This window comes from Maylandia zebra, linkage group LG7 (assembly GCF_041146795.1).
Source record: "Maylandia zebra isolate NMK-2024a linkage group LG7, Mzebra_GT3a, whole genome shotgun sequence".
Classification (NCBI taxonomy): domain Eukaryota; kingdom Metazoa; phylum Chordata; class Actinopteri; order Cichliformes; family Cichlidae; genus Maylandia; species Maylandia zebra.
Window position 1 is genome coordinate 57528330 of NC_135173.1, and position 21614 is coordinate 57549943.

At 40.0% G+C, this 21614-nt stretch overlaps 1 protein-coding gene across 2 annotated transcripts in view; it reads left to right on the forward strand.

The window, feature by feature from the left end:
* ttc28 (tetratricopeptide repeat domain 28) overlaps positions 1-21614 on the forward strand; it is a 162539-nt gene that overhangs the window by 80439 nt on the left and 60486 nt on the right. For both annotated transcript variants that reach the window (XM_024803208.2, XM_076886758.1), the window contains 3 exons: positions 7375-7522; positions 11865-12137; positions 12215-12345. In XM_024803208.2, coding sequence (XP_024658976.2) covers positions 7375-7522; positions 11865-12137; positions 12215-12345 — 552 coding nt within the window. The remainder of the gene's footprint in view (positions 1-7374; positions 7523-11864; positions 12138-12214; positions 12346-21614) is intronic.

The window sequence follows — 21614 nt, forward strand, 5'->3', positions numbered from 1 at the left end:
TGGTGAAATTTCAGAGAAATAAAGATAAAAGATATCACCAACATCTCCACTTTTGTTTCATTTTATTTGTGTACTTCACGGGTCTTTCAGAAACTTGGATAAGACTTTTTAAAAAGCAATGAAAGTAAAGAATGGAAAAAATAGCTCACCTTCTTAAAGCAATATTAAGTCCCAAGTCACAATACAGCAACACCTCAAACATTTAGACTTTTACTTAACTGAAATACTCTGCCAGTAACACTATCACATCATATTTATTTTAAACAGTAACGATGAAATGAATCAAGAAACAAGAAATCACTGAAAAACAATCTGCTCTAAATACTAAATATAAAAATCCCGAATAATCTAGTTCTCTGGTGCAAACGACATTTCAACCAGCCAACTTTTTCTTTCGTACTTGTGGCTTTTGTGGTAGTGCAGTTTTTATTTGATGCAGTACAGTATAGCACTAGTTTTAGGTAAACAGTAATTGTAATTTTAAAGGCGTCTGTTAACAGGTCTTTACTGACTTGCTGTTATTTTAGTCAATAACAAATTCAGTAAAGCACTGGGGATCTCTCTTTGTGTTCACAGGTATAATATATGACAGCCATATCAAATTCATTTGTTTTTCAACAGGCTACTTTTTAAACATTTAAAGTATGATATAAAGTAATTTTGTTACTGTAAAATAGTTCCCAACAAATTTGTCCATTTTTATTCATCTACCATGATACAGTCAAATTTAGGTGCATATGGTCACTTCTGGCTTCACTATAACATTGAGGCTTCAAAATGCTATGGTGGATATGTTCATCTTTTTATAAAGTCTATGGGCGGAACACAGGCAGTCATTTAAGACCACTTTTCTGGTCACTGGTCAAAGTTCAGTCCTGAGTCTCTTTTAGCACTTTTGGTTGTCCCCATCTACTCTCTAAAGAAATATCTTTTTAGCTACTAAATGCCCCACTGTGTTCACTGATTCTGTCTGTGTACAGAATTTTCTTTTTTTTTTCTATGACAGCAGCAAGATTGAACCACACAGTAAATCAATGAAACGAACAGTTTATCTCTATGCTGAAAATCTCTAAAAACTCACAGAAAGGTAGGGGACCTGTAGATTCACTTAAATCTTTGTTGGTAATCATTTGGTATTTTAAAAAGATTTAAATTAATAACATAAACAATGTTTGAGTTCTACGTAAGTATGAACAAAGAAAACATGTCAGCTCACCTGTCATGTTAAAGGGCCCGTCTAAGTGCTCAACTGGGAATCAGTGTGAAATACCTGCAAACCAGACATAACCGCAGCAGCTTGGGAAGAGACTCTGTAATCTGACAGGATTTTTCAGAGATGTTCCAGAACACCGCTGAGAGAAAGAATGATTAAACGATACCAAGAGTGTGTTTCTGTGTTCACGAGGTGGTGGTGTTGTGTGTGTGTCTCTGTAAGGCTGTCTGCACCCCCTGCATGTGCTTAGTGGGCAGCGTAGCCAGACTGAGCTAATAGGCAGGATGTGTGTGAGCAGGAGGCTGGAGGTGGTGGTGGAGGCAGACTCTTCCTACTGTCATTTTCTGTCTGGATCTGGCATGTTTACGCCACTGATAGGGGTAGAACGTTCTTACACACACACACACACCTATATAGATTTAACCTCTCATCCTCACTCTCTCACTCCCATACGCACACATGCTACTCAACCTTACCCATTATGCTGCTTGTCTGCTCATGCAGAGATAATGATCATCACTGTGATTATAACTTTCCTCCTCTGATATAATTATCCTTTTTGACTGGATTTTCCCCCTAGAAGGTCCAGAATAGAACATGAATGCCTAAATGAGAAACACTGCATCCTCCACACACTAGCCAGATCAGCATGAAGGCAACAGTTTTGAGGGGCAGTGCTAAGTAGAGGTAGGCACACAGGTGGGGTGTCCATATGTCACCCCAGCACTACATCCCAGTCTAGCTCCTCTTCTATCCTCTCCAGCCTGCATGAGGGTCAGAGGCCAGGTTGCTATATCTCTATCCCCAGCACGGACACTTGGCATCATTGCTGGTAGTTGATACTACTTTACAATAGATACAATTATCAAATGGAAATTAAATTTTTTTCCCAGTCTAGTGCATGACCCAGACACACACAGTTTATTAAGATAAGATAAGATAAGATACCTTTATTAGTCCCACAAGGGGAAATTTCATGTTAAGGCTGCCGACCTATTGCACGCAATGGCGGCGCCATCTTTCCCTCCGACCATACATAGATTACACGAAAACATCACATGGGGAAGACAGGTCAGAGAGGTATAACAATGGAAAAGCACCACATGAGGAAAGATAAGGAGAAAAAACTAACTCCCCCCAGACTGAGCTCCAATAGGGAGATCAGTTTGAGAACAGAAAAAAAAAAACACCTCTGCACATAGCACATGAAAAAACTCTTAATACACCAAAGAAACACATGACAAGCAACAGGGATGGGTAAAGGGTGAGAGACAGCCAGACTCCTTGATCCACCGTCAGCATCAGAAGGGAATAAGCGTCGAAGGCGTTTGGAGGGGTAAGGGGGGATGAGTGTACATCTGCATGTGTATATATATGTGTGTGTGTGTGTGTGTGTGTGTGTGTGTGTGTGTGTGTGTCTCTCCAGAGTTCAGTTGAGACAGTGTCCTTAGCCTTGCCAGGCTAAGTAAACAGTCTTCCAGCCAACCCGGGTGGCCTTGCATAGAATGGGAAGAACAGTCTAAACACAGTCCATATCAGGGTGTTGTTGTTCAGCTCCAGCCTTGAGACCGCAGCTGGCGCTGAAGGGGTATCCGCATGAAGTGATGGTGGTTTTTACTTTAGTGCGAACAACTCATGGGAATTTAAAGTTGTTCTAACAGTCCGACACTGGTCTCTCAATCTCCCGTTGGAGAGCCGTGAGCTTACGCTGACGTGATGTTGTCATTCTTGTGCTCAAAGAGCCGAATCTGAGAACTCACGACTGCAGTGAGCTTCTCCAAGATGTGATCCAGTTGTCACTGAGAACCAAGAGAACCAGAAAATTTGTTAATTTAATCAACAGATGTTGATTGCCTGGTGTTATGGTTTAAGTTGTGGTTGTCAACAGGAATGACTTAGAGCTGTTGGAATTAATCCTGCCACTTTAAAGCATTTATTCAGTATTTATATACCCATTATTTGACAATCATTTTGGAGTACATCTATGATATTCCTAATGAAAGAGTTCTTATAATTTCTAAATGTATTTTTAAAATATACACTACCAGTCAAAAGTTTGGACACACCTTCTCATTTAATGGTTTTTCTTTATTTTTTACTACTTTCTGCATAGTAGATACATACTGAAGACATCAAATATATGACACAAGATATGTGGAATTATGTAGCAAAGAAAAAATGATAAATAACTCTAGATATGTCTTATATTTTAGATTCCTGAAAATAGCTACACTGAAACACGCTTTGTTGACAGCGTTGCAAACCCTTGGTCTTCTCTCAAGGAGCTTCATGATGTAGTCACCTGAAATTGTTTTCACTTCACAGGTGTGCCTTGTCAGAGTTTATTTGTGGAATTTCTTGCTTTCTTAATATGGTTGGGACCATCAGTTGTGTTGTGCAGAATGCAGGTTGGTACACAGCTCACAGCCCTGACAACTGTTAGCTGATTGGTTCTCACCATAATATAAATTCTAAATAAAGAGAAACAACAGTCCATCATTACTTTCAGAACTGAAGGTCACTCAATTCGGAAAATTGCTAACAGCCAGGGCAGTCACACAAACCATCTACTGTACGACTAAACTGGCTCACATGAGGACCGCCCCAGGAAAGGAAGACCAACAGTCAAGTCTGCTACTGAGGATAAATTCATCTGAGTCACCAGCCTCAGAAATTGTAAGTTGACAGCATCTGAGATTAGAGCCCAGATAAATGCCACACAGAGTTCCAGTAGCAGACAAATCTCTACATCAACTGTTCAAAGGAGACTGCGAAAATCAGCCTTTACTGTCAAATAGCTGCTAAGAAACCACTACTAAGGAAAAGCAACAAGCAAAAGAGATTTGTTTGGGCCAAGAGACATAAGGAATGAAAGACCAGTGGAAATCTGTGCTCTGGTCTGATGAGTCCAAATTTGAGATCTTTGGTTCCCCCTGCCATGTCTTTGTGCAACACAGAAAAGGTGAACGTATGGTCTCTACATGCATGGTTCCCACTGTGAAGCATAGAGGAGGAGGTGTAGGGGTGCTTTGCTGGTGACACTGTTGGGGATTTATTCAAAACTGAAGGCATACTCAACCATTATGGCTGCCACAGCATCCTGCAGCGATCCCATCCAGTTTGCATTTAGTTGGACCATCATTAATTTTTCAACAGGACGATGACCTCCAGAGTGTATATGGGCTATTTGACCAAAAAGGAGAGTAATGGAGGGCTGCACCAGATGGCCTGGCCTCCATAGTCACCTGACCTAAACCCAGTTCTGATGGTCTGGGATGAGATGGACCGCAGAGTGAAGGCAAAAGGGCCAACAAGTGCTCAGCATCTCTGAGAACACCTTGAAGACTGTTGGAAAACTGTCAAAGGGGATTAACTGCATGGTGCAGTATATTTACAGGTGCAGGGAAAGGGGGCACAGGGTTCCAGGGGGGAAAGTGGGGAATCCACACAGTCTCTGTTCTCCTCTTCTTGCTCACACAATCACTCCTCTTCTGCCACTCACACTTCTCCACGCTCTATGCCACTCCGACAAACAGACACTCCAAACTGGTTAAGGGACAGGTCCAAGAAATCTATGTACAAAGAGAGATCAGGTTAGGAACACTAGTGGACGGAGACTTGAGAACAAACTCTAGGATTTTGCCGGCAATATGAACTCAGATAGCTCAACGATCCACAACATTAAAACCTTAAACCAGCTTCTTAAAACTCACTTTAATTGGACAGCTTAAGTATTTCATATTTTGTAGCAATTTAACTTTTGACTCTGATTTTTTGAAAAGTGCTCCACAAATAGAGAATATTATAATATTAGCCTGCTGTGACTGACTGAGGCATTTTCATAATGAGTGTGTTAAGGCATATGGCCTCAGCTGTAATTACCAACCATTTAAATCACTTTCGTGTTAATCATCAGTGAAATGACACCGTGGTCTGTTCACATTCTGCACTGAGACTTGACCTCAGACTCCATTTGTTTCAATGAAGCTGTCTGAAGATGAGGATGGGGCAAAGACGGCATGGCTGTAGAAAGTGGCAGGCGGGACAGCAGCTAGCATGTAATCTAATTGATCTCCTCTTTGTCTTAATTCACTCACTGTCATGAGAGCTTGTGCTTAAATGGGGGGAGGGAGGGTTGGATGATAAATGAGAAGTAAAAAGAAGAGGAATGAAGGCGAAGAGAGAAGGGGGCAAGACAATTAGGTTACAGTAAGGTCAGCAGTGAGAGAAGAAGATATGTTTGTGTTGCACGTGCCGTCTCTTGAGTTGTCTTCATGAATCTGATGTCATGATGCATTGTCTCTAATCCAGCTGTGAAATGCACAAGGGGTCCTAATGAAATGCATGTTGCTGTGTGTTATATGGAAAGAGTGTGTAACCAATGTGTAAATGCCACATCGGTGCTCGACCTTTTCATTATTTAAGGTTATGTGAAAATCACTGAGCACTTCTTAAAAAGTTACTTTTAATCCAAAGGTTGTTTTTACTACTGTTGGAGTCAAATTGTTAAATGTTGCCATTATTGTACTTAAATTTGTAAGGCTTGGTTCAAACTATATGGTCAAAGACATTACTTTGTTTCTGACTCTCTCCCCAGCGTGTTGGTGGAGGAGGCTATAGTCTTTTATAGGAGCACATCCTATGTGAGGGTTCTGTTTTCTTGTTTAGTAAACTTCCTGCCTTTATGACCCTATTGTGGACAGGAGGTCACACCAACGCACCCCCAGACACAAACTCACACTCTCACGTGCACATCCATACACACACACACATGCATACACACCTAGTGCCTGACACCATAGGGGGATTTTTACAATGAGTGTTTGTGAAACTGTGTGTCACAGAAATAAAAGGCTGCTGTGGGGTGATTGTTCTTCGAAGTGGTCTTACACCGAGGGCAGAAGGGCTGCTCTGAGATCCTTCCCTTGCTAGCATGTGAAAAACTGGTTGCTTCATTATCGGGAATAAGTCTCTAAAAGCGCAGACCCAACAACTACAGCTAATGTACCTGAGTTTTTCAGACACTGAATAATGATGTCTTGCTGTGTTTGATGACCAAATATCAAAGCAAATCAAAAATCTATAAATAGAACAGGTTTCATTAGGGAACATTTAGGATACCCCACGTTAAAAACAAAGAATAATAGATGCATGGCTAACACATATGTGCAAATAAATCAAACAGTACAGTAGTGTGTGGACTAGCAAGTAGATTAGACTAAAGTAAAAATATTTTAGAGAAGAGCACAGTTTTCTGTGTGCTTTTAAACAATTCAAATACAGCTGTTGGAACCATAGAACAAAAACAGCTGTGCCAAACTCTGTTAACTATCAAGTGTAACTGTTCTCCTTATTCAGAATGGGTTCTGTAAATGTTTAAACTATTGGATCTTTTTCAGAGCCTTCTCAAAGACAGTCATGTAAAAATCTAAAATGGAAAGACTTCTGGCTTGCTGAACAGGAGGCTATTCCCTAACAGTGGAGCTAACAGTACAGTCGAATCCCAAGTGTTAAGGACATAAATGAAGAAACAAAACTTGTAATATTTATAATGTCTTTGTTCAACAGTCAGACTTCAAAGCAACAATCCACATTTAGAGATAAATATGATAAATAAGGATATTACATTTTTTTAAACTTAACTTTTCATGGTGTGAACAAAGAACCAAACAGACCATTTAAAGTGAAAGTTCTGTTATGTAGTGTTAATATGGTGAATGTTTGTATTAAACATGGTCTAAAGTTAGTGTATTGATCCCCAGCTCCTCCACTCCATGTGTCACCATATTTTTGGATACACCAGAGTGCGAGTGTGTGTGTGAATGTTAGATAAGAAGCACTTAGGCATAGAAGAAGAAAAAAGAGTGCAGTATGAATGCGTGTCTGCTTTGGTGAATAAGACCTGTAATATAAAGTGCTGAAAGTGAATAGTAAGGTGCTATATAAGTACCCGTCCATTTAGCATTTTGCTAAATTAATCACCGCTATGCCCTTTTATGTATACGTGTAGCTTTATTGCTGTTTTGCATAAAACTGCAGTTATATATTTTTGCAGTATTTCAACAAACCTCAGAAGAGAAATAAACAAGTGTTTCAAAATGTCAAAAAATATGAAATTTAAAAAATGTAAAAAAAATTATAATTGTGTTTTTTCTTTTCAGGCTTACTTTCGTCAGGGTGTTGCCCTACAGTACCTGGGTCGTCATGCCGATGCCCTGGCAGCGTTCGCTTCCGGCCTCGCCCAAGACCCCAAGAGTCTCCAGCTGCTTGTTGGTATGGTGGAGGCTGCCATGAAGTCGCCTCTAAGAGGTGGGCATGTCTAACACCGGACTTCATTCCGCCTTTCTCTCACTGTGCCAACACATCTGAAACAACATGACTCACATTTACAAGGGGAGAGACAAACAAAAGAACATCATAAGCAGAAAACTACAATTTTGTGCTGGAAAACTTGTAGGCAAGGAAAGTTAGATGTATGCACTAGGGAAACTGCCAAGTTATTACTTTTCTTTTATTCTTTTATTCAGTAGCCCTCCTCCGGGACTAGGATGTGAAAAAAAAATAAAAAGATCCCTCTGATGATTCAGGCCGCACAAAGAAAGGGATGCATGTTTGATACGAGAGATGAGAGATATATAGAGAAAAGAGAGATTCAGAAAATGCATAAAACAAGCATCTTAGATAGAACGGAAAGAGAAACGTGGAGATAAAAGGTAGTCATCGCCAGCTTCCACTTGTGGAAGTAAAGGAATGACTCTCATCCATTCCTGCTTCAGATGAATCTTCTTGACAATGAAGTGACAGGTGTCACATCTACTGCCAATTATAAAGACTGTTGTTGTCTGGTGTCTCCCACAGTCATATTTATTTACATTCAGGTACAGCGAGTGAGTGAGTGAGTGAGCGAGCAAGTTACAGTATTAATGCTGTCAACATAGCATTATTGAAGCCATCTAAGTTAAGGAAGGTAAAAAATGAATAGGTATATATGACATGGTATGATTTTTCTGAGACATAGGCAGGATTCACATGTTGTTTCAGCTCTTGACTGTGGGTGTGCCTTATATTTAGGCTGGAGCAGAACACAACCTAACAGATTAAAGGAGTAAGGATTAGCCAATCTAGCTGCCTTTTATAAATTTGCTTATACAACAACAGCATAACAGGGTGATGATTCTCTGAAGTGACCAACAACTAGATACAAGTTATGTTTACATGTCATAACATAATTTGATTGACAGGCAGCAGCACTGGTGTATTTGAATAAATACGATTTGATTGTTGAAGCTGAACTTTCCTTCAGTTCTTGAACCCTCAAGAAATATAGCTTTGTTAGGCAAAATCTTTGTAACACAAAGAATTACATAATTGTTACTGTAAAGTGATTGTTGAATTTAGTACAATAATGCACTATGAAAAAATGTAATGTGATTACAGTGATTGTAAGGTAGAGTACTCCTAAAGCCCAGACAAAATGGGAGGATTGTGTCAGAAAGAGCATCTGGTATAAAATCTGTGCCAAAGCAAAAGCAGGAAAACCAACCATCTGTCCAAATATCCATCCATTATCCTTACTGTTTGGAAGCTGTAGCCCCAGCTGACTTAGCCAACATGTTTTTGGACTATGGCAAAAAAACATGCAAAGTCTACACAGACAGACCCCAGGCAACTTTTTCTCTGTATCTACTGTACAATATAAAGCGCCTTGAGGCGACTTTTGTTGTGATTTGGCGCTATATGAATAAAATTGAATTGAAAATTGAATTGAATTGAACTAGGACCTTCTTCCTTGTGTACCGCTGTGTCGGCCCACAAAAAATTTGGACCTGTCCAGTTGTAGTTGCACTATAGACCTCCACATGTCCAGCATGCATACAAATAAACAACAGAGTCGTGTTTAAACAGGCTTGTAGCAGGCAAAATACAGTAACACAGAATGTCATAAATAGGAAACTTGGTGGCTTTATGACTTGATAGCTTTATATGGACCAAACTGCAATTAAAAAAGGCTATAGGGGAGAATTTTTTTTTTTTTTTTTAATTATAGCCAGTAAAATAGAAAAATAATTCTCTGCCATAAAGGGATGCATCATCTTTACTTTTAAACCCCAAACTGTAGATACTGAGCAAGACGGTTATGAAAAAATGTAATTTGATACACAAATAGAGCTGTGGGATAAATGAGCACATTAGCCTCCGAGAAATGTAGTAGAGCAGAATTATAATGTATATGTACTTTGTTACATTCCATTTCTATTGGTGTTGAATTTTGTGGGTTTTTGATTAAGTCAAAGGTACACTTCAGCGCCGAGATTACATTTTAGACAGATCGTAAACTGCAGCTTCTTTAATTGCAGACAGCACATTGCCAGCGGCTGAAGCGGGCCACAGAGGTGGAATGCTAATTTTAAGGCCAAATACTAATTTCTAGAAATAATGACTGACATTTGAAAGATTTCAGTGGGTGTACACACTTCTGAAGCACAGAAAACTTATGTGTTCTGATTAATTCCTGATTATGTCCTCTTCCAGATTTAGGAAGTTCACAAACATCCTTAAATTAAAGCGCTGTGGACACTGAAGGGTCTAGGTTAGTTTTATCATTATGTTTATTCACATGAATTTGCTTCTCGCAGGGTTCATGATGAAATATTTACAAGGTAGATTCTCATGTGTCATTGATCTAACCACCCCACAGTTCACAGTGTACTTTTATGTGTAGGTCTCAACAGCACACAAAGATGAAGGAAAAGTACAAACAATCAAGAATGGTTTGCAGGCTAGAATTTGCACTGGATTATGTTGTTTTGCCCTTCAGCTGTATCTGAATTAGAGCTGGGCATTTGCATGTGTTCTTGCACCAGCCAACCTCCCTTCATCTTATTTCCCTTTGAGGTCCAACTTGTGTATCCAGTGGGGTTGAGCACAAGGCTATTGATAATGGACTTTATCATGTTTCAAATTAGAAATTTACAACAGAAAACAAAAGACATTGTTTCAAAGTTTAAGCAGTAGCGCTGCCAGAAGAATGGAGTAGATGGAAAACAAAAAATGCACATTTTGAAAATGATGACAGTATGTTTGAATCAGTGGCAGCAGCAAACAGTATATCATAACTGAGTCCAGCCTGGACTACAGCAAAGCTGTCCCGCAGGTCTGTTGCACTGCAGGAGGTTGTTCTCCCACCCAAGGGCAGCACCCTTCAAAACTTGATCTCTTATAATCTTCAAAGCAAGCCTCCAAGTAAAATTGAGTTGCAATGCTTGAGTAAGCAGTAGGCAGGGCAACATGTTGGACCATAGAGAATGTCAGTATAGTGTGCAGTACACACACACTAAGGAGCTGCATTGTTATCAGCATGAAAGAGTAGGAGGCTCCTCTGTCTTTCTAGGCCTCTAGGGTAGACAATTGTAACAGAATGCTATCTACTAGGTCCTCCTCAGATTAGCCTGATAAACAAAACTTTTCAGTTTGACAAAGCAGAATGAAAGACTCGAAAAATGCAAATGGAAACTGCTACAGTTCATCTCAAATACTACAAAATATGACTTTTGACACAAGATAACTGTTTTGTTTTGTTTTGTTTTTTGGGGGGTTGGGAGGGGGTATTGAACTTGGAATAGATATATTTGTTTTTGTAAAAATATTTCAGTTAGTCCCTTTCAGCAGCAGCAATTTCAATTACATACTTTGTTATGGGTGAATGTGGATTTTTTTTCCTCCTAGATGTTCCACAAGCAATCGTTTTCCAATTTAGGGATTGTTTAATTGCATAGAACCCCAAAGAGTTGCAATCAACTTGAATAACAATAGCTTTACTTCATGTCTGCTCTGTGTGTCTGCTTCATTATGATATTCACATAGTGAAGGAGACACACGCGCGCCTGCTTGCACACAGAGTTGAACACAAAGCTGAGATGTGCTGCAATCTTTCCAAAACATGGAACATGGAACTTAAGTCCTTTATGTCTTTAAATAGAAAACTGTTGTTTGAGGCTACATACATTTAGCTTAAATTATATGAAAATGTCATCTGTGAAGCAGAATTTTGTAGATGTAGTTGTCATCAGATAGCAGATGCATATTTTTGTGTGTTTGCTCTGAGACTATAACATAGTAGCAAAAGGATATAAGATTCTGTGCTGTTTAACTTCAGACTTTTCTGAAGTTACACAGCACTTACAGAGCAATATAGACTTTAAAGTGTGCTTACATAAGCTTAAAATGGGTCATGCCAGACCTAATGAGGCTTTACCAGCATTGCTTCTAAGTGTGGGTGCATTTTATCGCTTATTAATTTAAGTCTCTACTTGTAAGAGTAAGTGTGATATTACTTCTTAAAAGTTGCATAGTGTTGCTTTGAAAGTGTGCACGAGCACAAACACAGAAGTTCCAGGGCTTCTGCTTTTATTTTACTTTCTGTGTAGAAAAAGAGCCAGGGCAGGTGTAGTGTTCTTTCTGTATCAGCAGGATGCTACAGTCCCACAGCCGAATGCCACAGGGCCAAGGAAGTTTTCAGGCCACACACTCAGTATCTTGTCCAATGGCGCTTAAGAATGGTCATATTAATGTTTGTAACACATAAAATGATAAATAATTGAATTTTCTTAAATCACCTGTGTGTTTTTGTCTATCTGTCACATCTTCACAGACACACTTGAGCCCACCTACCAGCAGCTGCAGAAGATGAAGCTAGACAAGAGTCCGTTTGTGGTTGTCTCCGTCATCGGCCAGGAGCTACTGACACATGGTTTCCATGGAGCCTCAGCTGTAGTTCTGGAGGCAGGGCTGAAGATTGGCACGTGCTCACTAAAGCTGCGTGGATCCGTCTACTCTGCCCTTAGTTCTGCATACTGGTCTTTAGGTAATATAGAGAAGAGTATGGCCTACATGCAACAGGACCTGGAGGTGACCAAGACTCTAGGTATGGAAAACTTGAAAGTAGTAGTTTATGGTGTGTTGAAAAACGGCTACAGTGTAGGTAAAATTCGTCTTCCACAGGTGACCAGTCAGGGGAATGTCGAGCTCATGGGAACCTCGGCTCTGCCCTTTTCTCCAAAAGCAATTACAGAGAAGCACTGGCCAATCACAGAAACCAGTTAGTACTGGCCATGAAGCTCAAGGACAGAGAAGTAAGTTTGCATGCATAAGACACATTAGACATACACCCACTTCATCTTGGTTTAAATGTGTTTTGCTTCTGAAGGAAGCAGGTTAGAAATAACAGTCCAATTGCTGTGTAGCAAAGTGGATATTAACATGGTTCTTGACATTACATTAACAACAGGTTATTTGTCTAAAGAGCTTCATTCTTAAGGAGAACATTTAGTATGCTGCTCATTGAAAAAAAGACATTGATGAAAGTAATTATTTTTTAAAGTGAGAAAAGAATATAAGATGTATATTGACATCTAATACCAAATGACATCTAATACTATTTGATGACCTTGTCTCTAAAGGAAACAACCAGCTGGTGTAAATCTTTTTTTAAGACGGGTGATAAATTAAGAAAAACAAATAAAAAGCTGAAATGTCATCAGACAGAACCTGTGGATAAGTACTTTTGCTCCCCAAAAGAGCTCCTCATATGTACCATTTACCTGTATTCAACAAAAACATGATTTGACAACGCAATTCAGACCAAAAGCATATTATAAGCAGAAATCAGCCAAACGTCTGGTACCAAAAAGACTTATCCCTTGTCTACAGAATGACTGTTCACATTCATATAGGGAGTTTAGTTTCACAGTCTATTGTTCAGCTCTAGGTGGAACTCTAATGATGACAATAAAAAGAAATTTTCATACTATCCATTTTCTACCGCTTTTCTGGGTTTGGATCTCGGAGGCAGCAGTATAGGCATAAAGTCTCAAACTTCATTCATGTCAACCACCTCTTCCAACCAATGACTCAGTCATTGCTTCCAATTCATCCAGGGAGACACCGGATGTGTCACGGCACTGAGTCTGCAACCCAGTATTTAGTTTCAGACTCTGGAATTATATTTTTTGATTATTGTTGTTGCTGGTTTTGGTTATCTTTATTTCTTATGTTCTTAGTGACTGTAGTCCTTCCTCCCTTAGTCTCTATCTCAGCCTGTGTTTAGTCTCTGTTCCCATGTCTACTCTGTGCTGTGCCCATGTCCCACGTTTCATGTCTAGTCCCCCTTGTTTCTATGTTCTCTATGTGTCCCCAGTCACTGTGTTAAGCTTGCATTTCGGTCCGTGTGTTTCCTGTTTGATTTTGATAGTTCCTTGTCCTGTGTTCAGTGTACTCAGTTTTGCTTCCTCCCCATCTCGTTACGTCAGATTAGTCCCAGTGTTGTGTTTCCTTTCTGTTTCCCATTCCCTCATTACTCCCTGTGTTTTCCTCTGCCCATTGTCGCGTCATACCCTCTCTGTGCTGCTCCTGGTCTCCGTGTTTGTTTTCTCGTCAGCTCCTACTTTTTTAGTTTCTTTGTTTTCTAGTTTCTGGTCTCCTGAGTTCCTAGTTTCCTAGCTCCCGGTTATTATGTTTTGTTTCTTAGATCTAGTATTCAAGTTTTCCTAGTGAATAAAGCTGCCACTTTAAGTTACCTTTTCGCGTTCGAGTCCTGCACCTGGGTCCCACATCCTGCCTGCCACAGCACAGCCATGACCAAGGCTGGACTGGGACAAAAAATCGGCCCGGGCATTTTGACTAGAGACCGGCCCACCAGGATAAAGATTGAAAATGTGACGTCATTCAGGGATAAAACCGCAAAGGATTCTGGGAACTTGTGGCAAGAGGTACTAGCGCACGCAGGCTTTCAATTGAACTCAGTTACACAGCGATAAAAAGAAACCCAAAAAATGGCAAGAAGCTGTTGTATTATTATTAACTGCAATAGCCGGTCGCATGACAGCCACAGGAAGTCGACGGGTAAAGAGATCGTTTTGTTTTTTTTTTATCGGATTACGTCGTTGAAGTGAAATTTTTTAAGCCATGTTTCCGAAGTAAGAGCCGATGGATGGTCTGGATATACCAAATATAACGTCTCAGAACACTCCAGCTCACATGTTAGTCTGTTCCAAGCATTCCCACAAAGGTCAGAGTTTTGTAGTAGTTAATACGTCATTTTTCTTAACATAATTGGTGATATAGGTTACAAGCAAGTCTGGCGCTGAACAGAAATTGTCGCGCTATGCTCCTTTATTTATTGTGCATAAATAGTGAATTATTCTGACACAATATTGCGTTTCGCTTCTGTTATAACCATGGTACACTGACAAAAACATATACTTTTATTCACAGGATAAAACAGTTGTTTTGTATCACTAATTGTCCATTGCGATTACAATATACAATATTATTGTCACTGCTACATTTCTGTAATGCTACTGTAACCGGTTTCTGCTTCATCCCGCTGCAACAGTTCGGCCCAAACAGACTCCTCGACTCTGCGTTGTGTAGTGTTTTTAAAAAGACAAGGAGTCTCTGATCGATCGTTGCCACTTTATTTCCTAAATGGAAACAACGGTGTATTATCAGTGCACAGGCTCGCCATACACCACTCCGCACAGCACACTCTCGTATGGCTACGGCAGACTGGCAGCGATTACTGCAGCAATATTACAATTTCTAATATACAATAAAATAACAGCAACAACAAATGATGTACCTGAATGGAAACAACGGTGTATTATCAGTGCACAGGCTCGCCACACACCACTCCGCACAGCACACTACGGCAGAACATCTCATTAGCATTCCGCTTTAGCATACAGTTTCACACATTAATAAACAAATGAAAAGTACATAAAACTGGTGTTGGACATGTGTCCACTAAGCACTTATTACACTCGGTGCTCGTCAGCTAATCAAACATGTTTTATGTGTCTGTACTACTTAGCTATATTGTGTGCGGAACAATACAACTCACCTCTCGTATGGCTCGTACGGCAGACTGGCAGCGATTACTGCAGCCAGCCACACCGAGAGGGGGGCGCTGTTTCCCCATTACACTGATATTTGTGGCAAGTGGAATAATACCACATAAACACTGTTACACTACCAGAAATTATTTCCACTACTAATTAATTACCGTTGAGCTTAAAGGTCCTATTAATAAACTGTTAATGAATGTGTATTTATGAAGACGATTTGTGAGACTGGTAAACTTATGATATGTACAATAGTCTTTCGTTCTACACGGTGCATTTCAAGGTCCTGTACCCATCCGTCGGTAAACTGTACCTGGGCTTGTTGCAGTGACCTGAAGTTACTAAAGTTCATGAGTGTATGCACTCACTCCAAGAAGCGTATAATTATAAATCTGAGCGTGGTGAAAGTTGGGCAGCACGCTGACGTCTTTTGTCCACTCTTTCACTCCTTTGATTTTTTCCTCGTATCTTTTCTTTGTCTTTTCGTCGAGTCTGTCTTTGTACGGACCGGCATTATTCTCCTTTTGTTTTGTACATTCCTTTTTTGTGCGGCAAAGAAAAAAAAAAGAAGGTATTGGAACCGGAGAATGAACGTTTTGCGGTGCTGCAAATGTTTGCATTTGATGCGGTACTTGGATTGTTTTGCCACGAGTTCCCGGCATGCAATGCGCGAAAATCACGTGATTGCTAAAGAAGGGGGAGGGTGCAGCCAGCCTCCTCGGCTGTAATTGGTCCAGCCCAGAGTCGATCATGACCAATTGGCCAATCCAACACCTTTCATTATATATATACCCTTCCTAAAAAAAATAAAAATAAAAATAAAAAAAAACCATCGGCCCATAAAAACAAAAAATCGCCAGCGGCCCACCGGGCAAATGCCCGGTATGCCCGATGGCCAGTCCAGCTATGGCCATGACAGGATGAGCCTGAGCCTGGTTTAGCCTAAGGTTTTAAGGTTTCTTCCTGTTAAAAGGGAGTTTTTCCTTCCCGGTGTCACCAAGTGCTTGCTCATACAGGTCATTTGATATCTGTATTATTGTAGGGTCTTTACCTTACAGTATAAAGCGCCTCAAGGCAACTGTTGTTGTGATTTGGTACTGTCACCAACCTAAAATCACATATTTAATAAAGAAAAGGCATGCAGATATTTATCTCTGTTCAACTTTCTCCCTGACATAAGAGATTCTGTCTAATCAATTAATTTTTCACAGTGATGACGCATCCGTGCAGTGACTGCATGTTATGTAATGCAATGATTTGTTGATTTGTTCTTTGGGAGCTTAACTTAGAATATTTTAAATATATTTCATATTTTAGAGTGATGGCTGATCAAGTATATAATGTACAATAAGAACAACTTTAATTACATATAATCATCTTGCGAGAAATTACATTGTCATAAAAATGTATTGAAACCAAAGAACAAACTTCAAATTTGCTCTTATACATTCACTTGTTTTGACTTATACTCTTATCTTCTGTAACTTTTCCTGGAAAGCAGTTTTTCATTATGCCAGTCCAAAGCTAAACACCTCACATTTCTCCTGAAACACTTTGGACAGTTGTGAAAACCGTAGTTAATTAAATTGTTTTTACAGATTAGATTTCAGACCACTTTACGTCTAAAAGCACAAAGTAAAGCTGTCAGGTTGTTGGTGTGTGTTTCCCTAAGTTTAACTTTCATATGTTTGTGAGAGTGTGTACATACAAATGTGTATATGTGTGCTGGTGAGTGTGCAACATGGAGTCATGGCAGATGTATTTATGGCTCACTGGATTTCATATGTAGTTGAATCTTATGAGTTGTACTTGTGGCTCATTTTAAGGAATATTTTATTGGTGTTTTAATATTGTAGGATAAATCTAAACAACCATACTGATCACTGGTTTCTTTACACTGTATAGAAGACAGTTCTGGTAGCAACTAGATTAGTAAATATTTGAGCTTTTGTCTGATTTGATTTACATTTCTGTCATTATGCTGTTTTTCCTTTCACTGTTTTCTTCCAGTTTATTCATGTCTTTTTTTCTTTTGTGTACTCAGGAAAATAATATAATTTGTTAACGTCATGGTCTGTAGATTTTGTTAGGCCAATGAGGACTTCTACTTATTGTTATTTGTTGACTTTTTAGTTTGCTTTTCACTCTTATTCTTCAGCTCTCATTTTGATTACTATTTGGAAGAGTTTCATTATAGCTTTCTTTCAGTGATTATTCTAGCATTCTAAGTTCTGGGTTTTCTGGTAATTATGGGTTAAGCAGTCTTGTAGTTTTATATTTGATGTTTTAGATGGATGTACCCTCCATTGCAGTCCTCTATGTTGCGTGTTAAGCTACATACACACTGAAAGTGATGTGTGGAACAGCAACTGTGGGGAGTGTAACTGCTGGTGAAGGAAGTACAGTTACCTACAGGTGAGCAACTGAATAAGATGCTAACAAATTTAAACTAAGACCACAGCAATATGCTAATGACCAAATCTATCAGAAGTAGATTTTTGGGTCTGTGTGAGGGGAGCCTTATTCATTTGATCCTACATTGTCACCATGATTGCCAAACCTCCAAAATGGCAAACAACTTCATGTAACGTGGTTACATGTGTAGCCCTCATTTACTCAATACCATTAAATAAATGGGCTTTGGGTTCTTTTTCTAGTGTACTCTCGTACGATGTTTTAAATTAACTTCTCTTTTGTTTCTGGGATCAATGAAGCTTATTCCTTAACAGTAGCACTACACGCGAAAATTAACACTAGTGTCTATAGTGCAGTAAATCATGTCATACACCATGTAAAGTAGAGCATTGCAACCCTCCTTTAATTTACCAAACAATGAAAACAAGAAAATAATAAAATGGCAGATTTCAGTATTCAGGCAAACCAAAAACACACACAGCAATTTACCCACTGTACACAGAATCTCCACACATACAGTGTAAACCACCAGTGATAAAACAATTATAGTCCCAAACTAAACCTAAAGCCGGCAGAGATAAACCCTACGTTGCAGGCCTGTATTGCTCCAGTATAAATCCAAAACGATCTCCCAACCGGAAGTTCTTCACTCAACGAGCAAAAAATAAATAAACTCAGTACCTTGTGAAACGTGCAATTCCCACCAGCTTAATCCAGGTAACAAGTTGTCTTCAGCTCCGTCAGAAACACTCCGCTCTGAATGCAGTAGCACAAAGATGAGGAAGGTCCGTGATCTCCACGTGCTCCACAAGCTACCTGTTTTAGCTTCCCACGTTGCCAGAGGTACTCTGAGTGACGCGGGCACTCAGAGTGACTATCTGGGGTGTGTCCGTCGTTATCCAGTTTGGTAACGATCCTCTGCAGCTTGTTACGTTCCACAACTATAGCGAAACGGCAGCCTACAGTAGTCCTTATACAGCGAACGGCTGGGTTAGCCTCACTTTAACTTAATGCGTGCACAGCCGCAAGAAACAAAGCACACAGTCCAGCAGACTCACGCTGAAACTTTAAGTGTTATGTCAGTAGCTTACCGACACTGTGACTTATCTGTCCGAAAAGTCAAAACACACTTACTCTTAGTACATAAAAAAAACAAGCTAACTTCTCCGGATGCTCCGTGTAACTCACGCACCACCGCCCTCTCTTCTCGCGCTCTCGTCTCTTTTTTCCTTTTCCTTCTCCACCCTGTGTTACCTTCACAGACCTTACCCCCGTAGGAAAATACAGTTCTCACAAACAATTCACAAGAAAAGAAAGATAACTTATTTTAAACAATGCAAACATGTTTTTAATCATTTTACATGAACTCTTACCTTTTTAAATATACAAGAAAATTTAAATAAATGAACTCTTTGATATTTATATTCTCAGATTTCACTTATCTTTTACTATTTATGCATCTTTTTTAACCCGGGTTACACATGGTCACATGTCTACATGCTCAATAGAGAATATCTCTCACTAATTTGTGTTTTAATTAAAATTTACATGACATTAAAGGTACTCTCTGTGTGTTTTTGCAATTTGACACGACTCCTCAGAAATATGGAATTACACTATCTTTAATGTGTAAAAGTCAGCAGGATATTCTACTGCAAAGTTTTATTATATCAGAGTTTCGACCTCTCTAATGGTCTCTGAAGTTCTGCTGGACCCTTGCAGTTGAACACACACTTGAACATGCACACGCAGTCACTTAATAGCGTGTGATTGCATCCTATATTTATCTCATGTGATTTGTCTCTAGGTAAATCTAAAGAGCCTGATTGAACCACTGTCAGTAAAAGAAATGAGGAACAGTTACCAACTTTTCTGAAGAGCTCAGAGCTCAGGAAAGCTTGGATCAAAACCAAACCCTCTTGTTTCTCTTTTTTTGTTGCTTGTGTGTGTGTCTGTCTGGAAGCTGCAAATGCACCATAGACTCCTGCACGTGTATTGTTGACAGACAGTTATCGACCTTCTTCTCCACAGGTGTGCAGCTTAAGGCGACTCGAACACGGTCATCAACAGAAATCCATATCTCCCACTGTGTGTTTGCTCAACTGTGTTATTTGTGTTTATCTGTGTGGTGTGAGAAGCCTTCAATACTGCCTGCTTCCGAACAAAGTGCTCGTCTGCAGAACACTGGCAGGAGCTTTGGTACAGTTACCATTACAGTTATAACATTAATAATAATAACAACAACAATGATAGGTATTTGCATTTGTGCCCTGAACAATAATCAAAATCAGTCTAAAAAATAGTTTAAAAAGGAAAAGATCTTGACAAGGGACAAATAAAGACATTTCCATCAAATCAAGTATGGCATTAGTTCAAGAAGTTGCAGTCCCTGCAGATCAGCAGACCTCAGAAGACATCACCTTCCCAAACCTCCTACATCTGGTTATCAAGCATGCAGGGGAAGCAGTGTCAGCAGTGTCAGCAGTAATCTTTCTCTGTCTTTATTCATCTGTCTTATTCTATTTCCATGCAAAAGATTTAGGCGCCCATCTTCCTACACCTTTGTACTTACATTGTTTTTTTTCCCGATCTCCACCCATCCAAGCTTTTCTGAAGAGATTTGTTATCCACAATATAAATCTAATCTAATGAGAGGATAATATTGTTTCTTTTATATATATATATATATATATATATATATATATATATATATAAACAGACAGCACAGAGGCACTAATCATGGCAGCACAAGAACAAGCTCTGAGTACAAGATCCATAGAGGCTGGGGTCTATCACACCAGGCAAGACCCCAGGTGCAGGCTGTGTAAAGATGCCCCAGAGACAATCCAGCACATAACAGCAGGGTGCAAGATGCTAGCAGGCAAGGCATACATGGAACGCCATAACCAAGTGGCCGGCATAGTGTACAGGAACATCTGTGCCGAGTATAACCTAGAAGTCCCGAGGTCAAAATGGGAGATGCCCCCAAGGGTGGTGGAGAATGACTGAGCTAAGATCCTGTGGGACTTCCAGATACAGACGGACAAAATGGTGGTGGCTAACCAACCGGACATAGTGGTGGTAGACAAACAGAAGAAGACGGCCGTAGTGATCGATGTAGCGGTTCCGAATGACAGCAATATCAGGAAGAAGGAACACGAGAAGCTGGAGAAATACCAAGGGCTCAGAGAAGAGCTCGAGAGGATGTGGAGGGTGAAGGTAACGGTGGTCCCCGTGGTAATCGGAGCACTAGGTGCGGTGACTCCCAAGCTAGGCGAGTGGCTCCAGCAGATCCCGGGAACAACATCGGAGATCTTTGTCCAGAAGAGCGCAGTCCTGGGAACAGCTAAGATACTGCGCAGGACCCTCAAGCTCCCAGGCCTCTGGTAGAGGACCCGAGCTTGAAGGATAAACCGCCCGCAGGGGCGTGCTGGGTGTTTTTTTTTGTTTTTTTTTATATGTATATATATATATATGTGTATATATATATATATGTATATATATGTGTATATATATATATGTATATATATGTATATATATATATATATATGTGTATATATATATATGTGTGTATATATATATATATATGTGTATAGGCCTTAACCCCCTCAGTGCGATCATTGACAAGACTGGCTACGGATACCGACTACGGAATGGAGCAGTTGTCAGCCACCTCCTGTACATGGATGACATCAAGCTGTATGCCAAGAGTGAACAAGACATCGATTCACTGATCCACACTACCAGGCTATACAGCAATGACATTGGAATGTCGTTCGGACTGGAGAAGTGTAGTCGGATGGTAACAAAGAGAGTCAAGGTAGTCAGAACTGAGGGGATTGAACTACCAGAAGGCAACATTGCAGACATAGAGGACAGTTACAAGTACCTGGGGATCCCGCAAGCGAATGGGAACCATGAAGAGGCCGCTAGGAAAGCTGCAACCACCAAGTACCTGCAGAGGGTCAGGCAAGTCCTGAGGAGTCAGCTGAACGGTAAGAACAAGACAAGGCCATCAACACCTAAGCCCTGCCCGTGATCAGGTACCCTGCTGGGGTAATAGGCTGGCCAAAGGAGATAGAAGC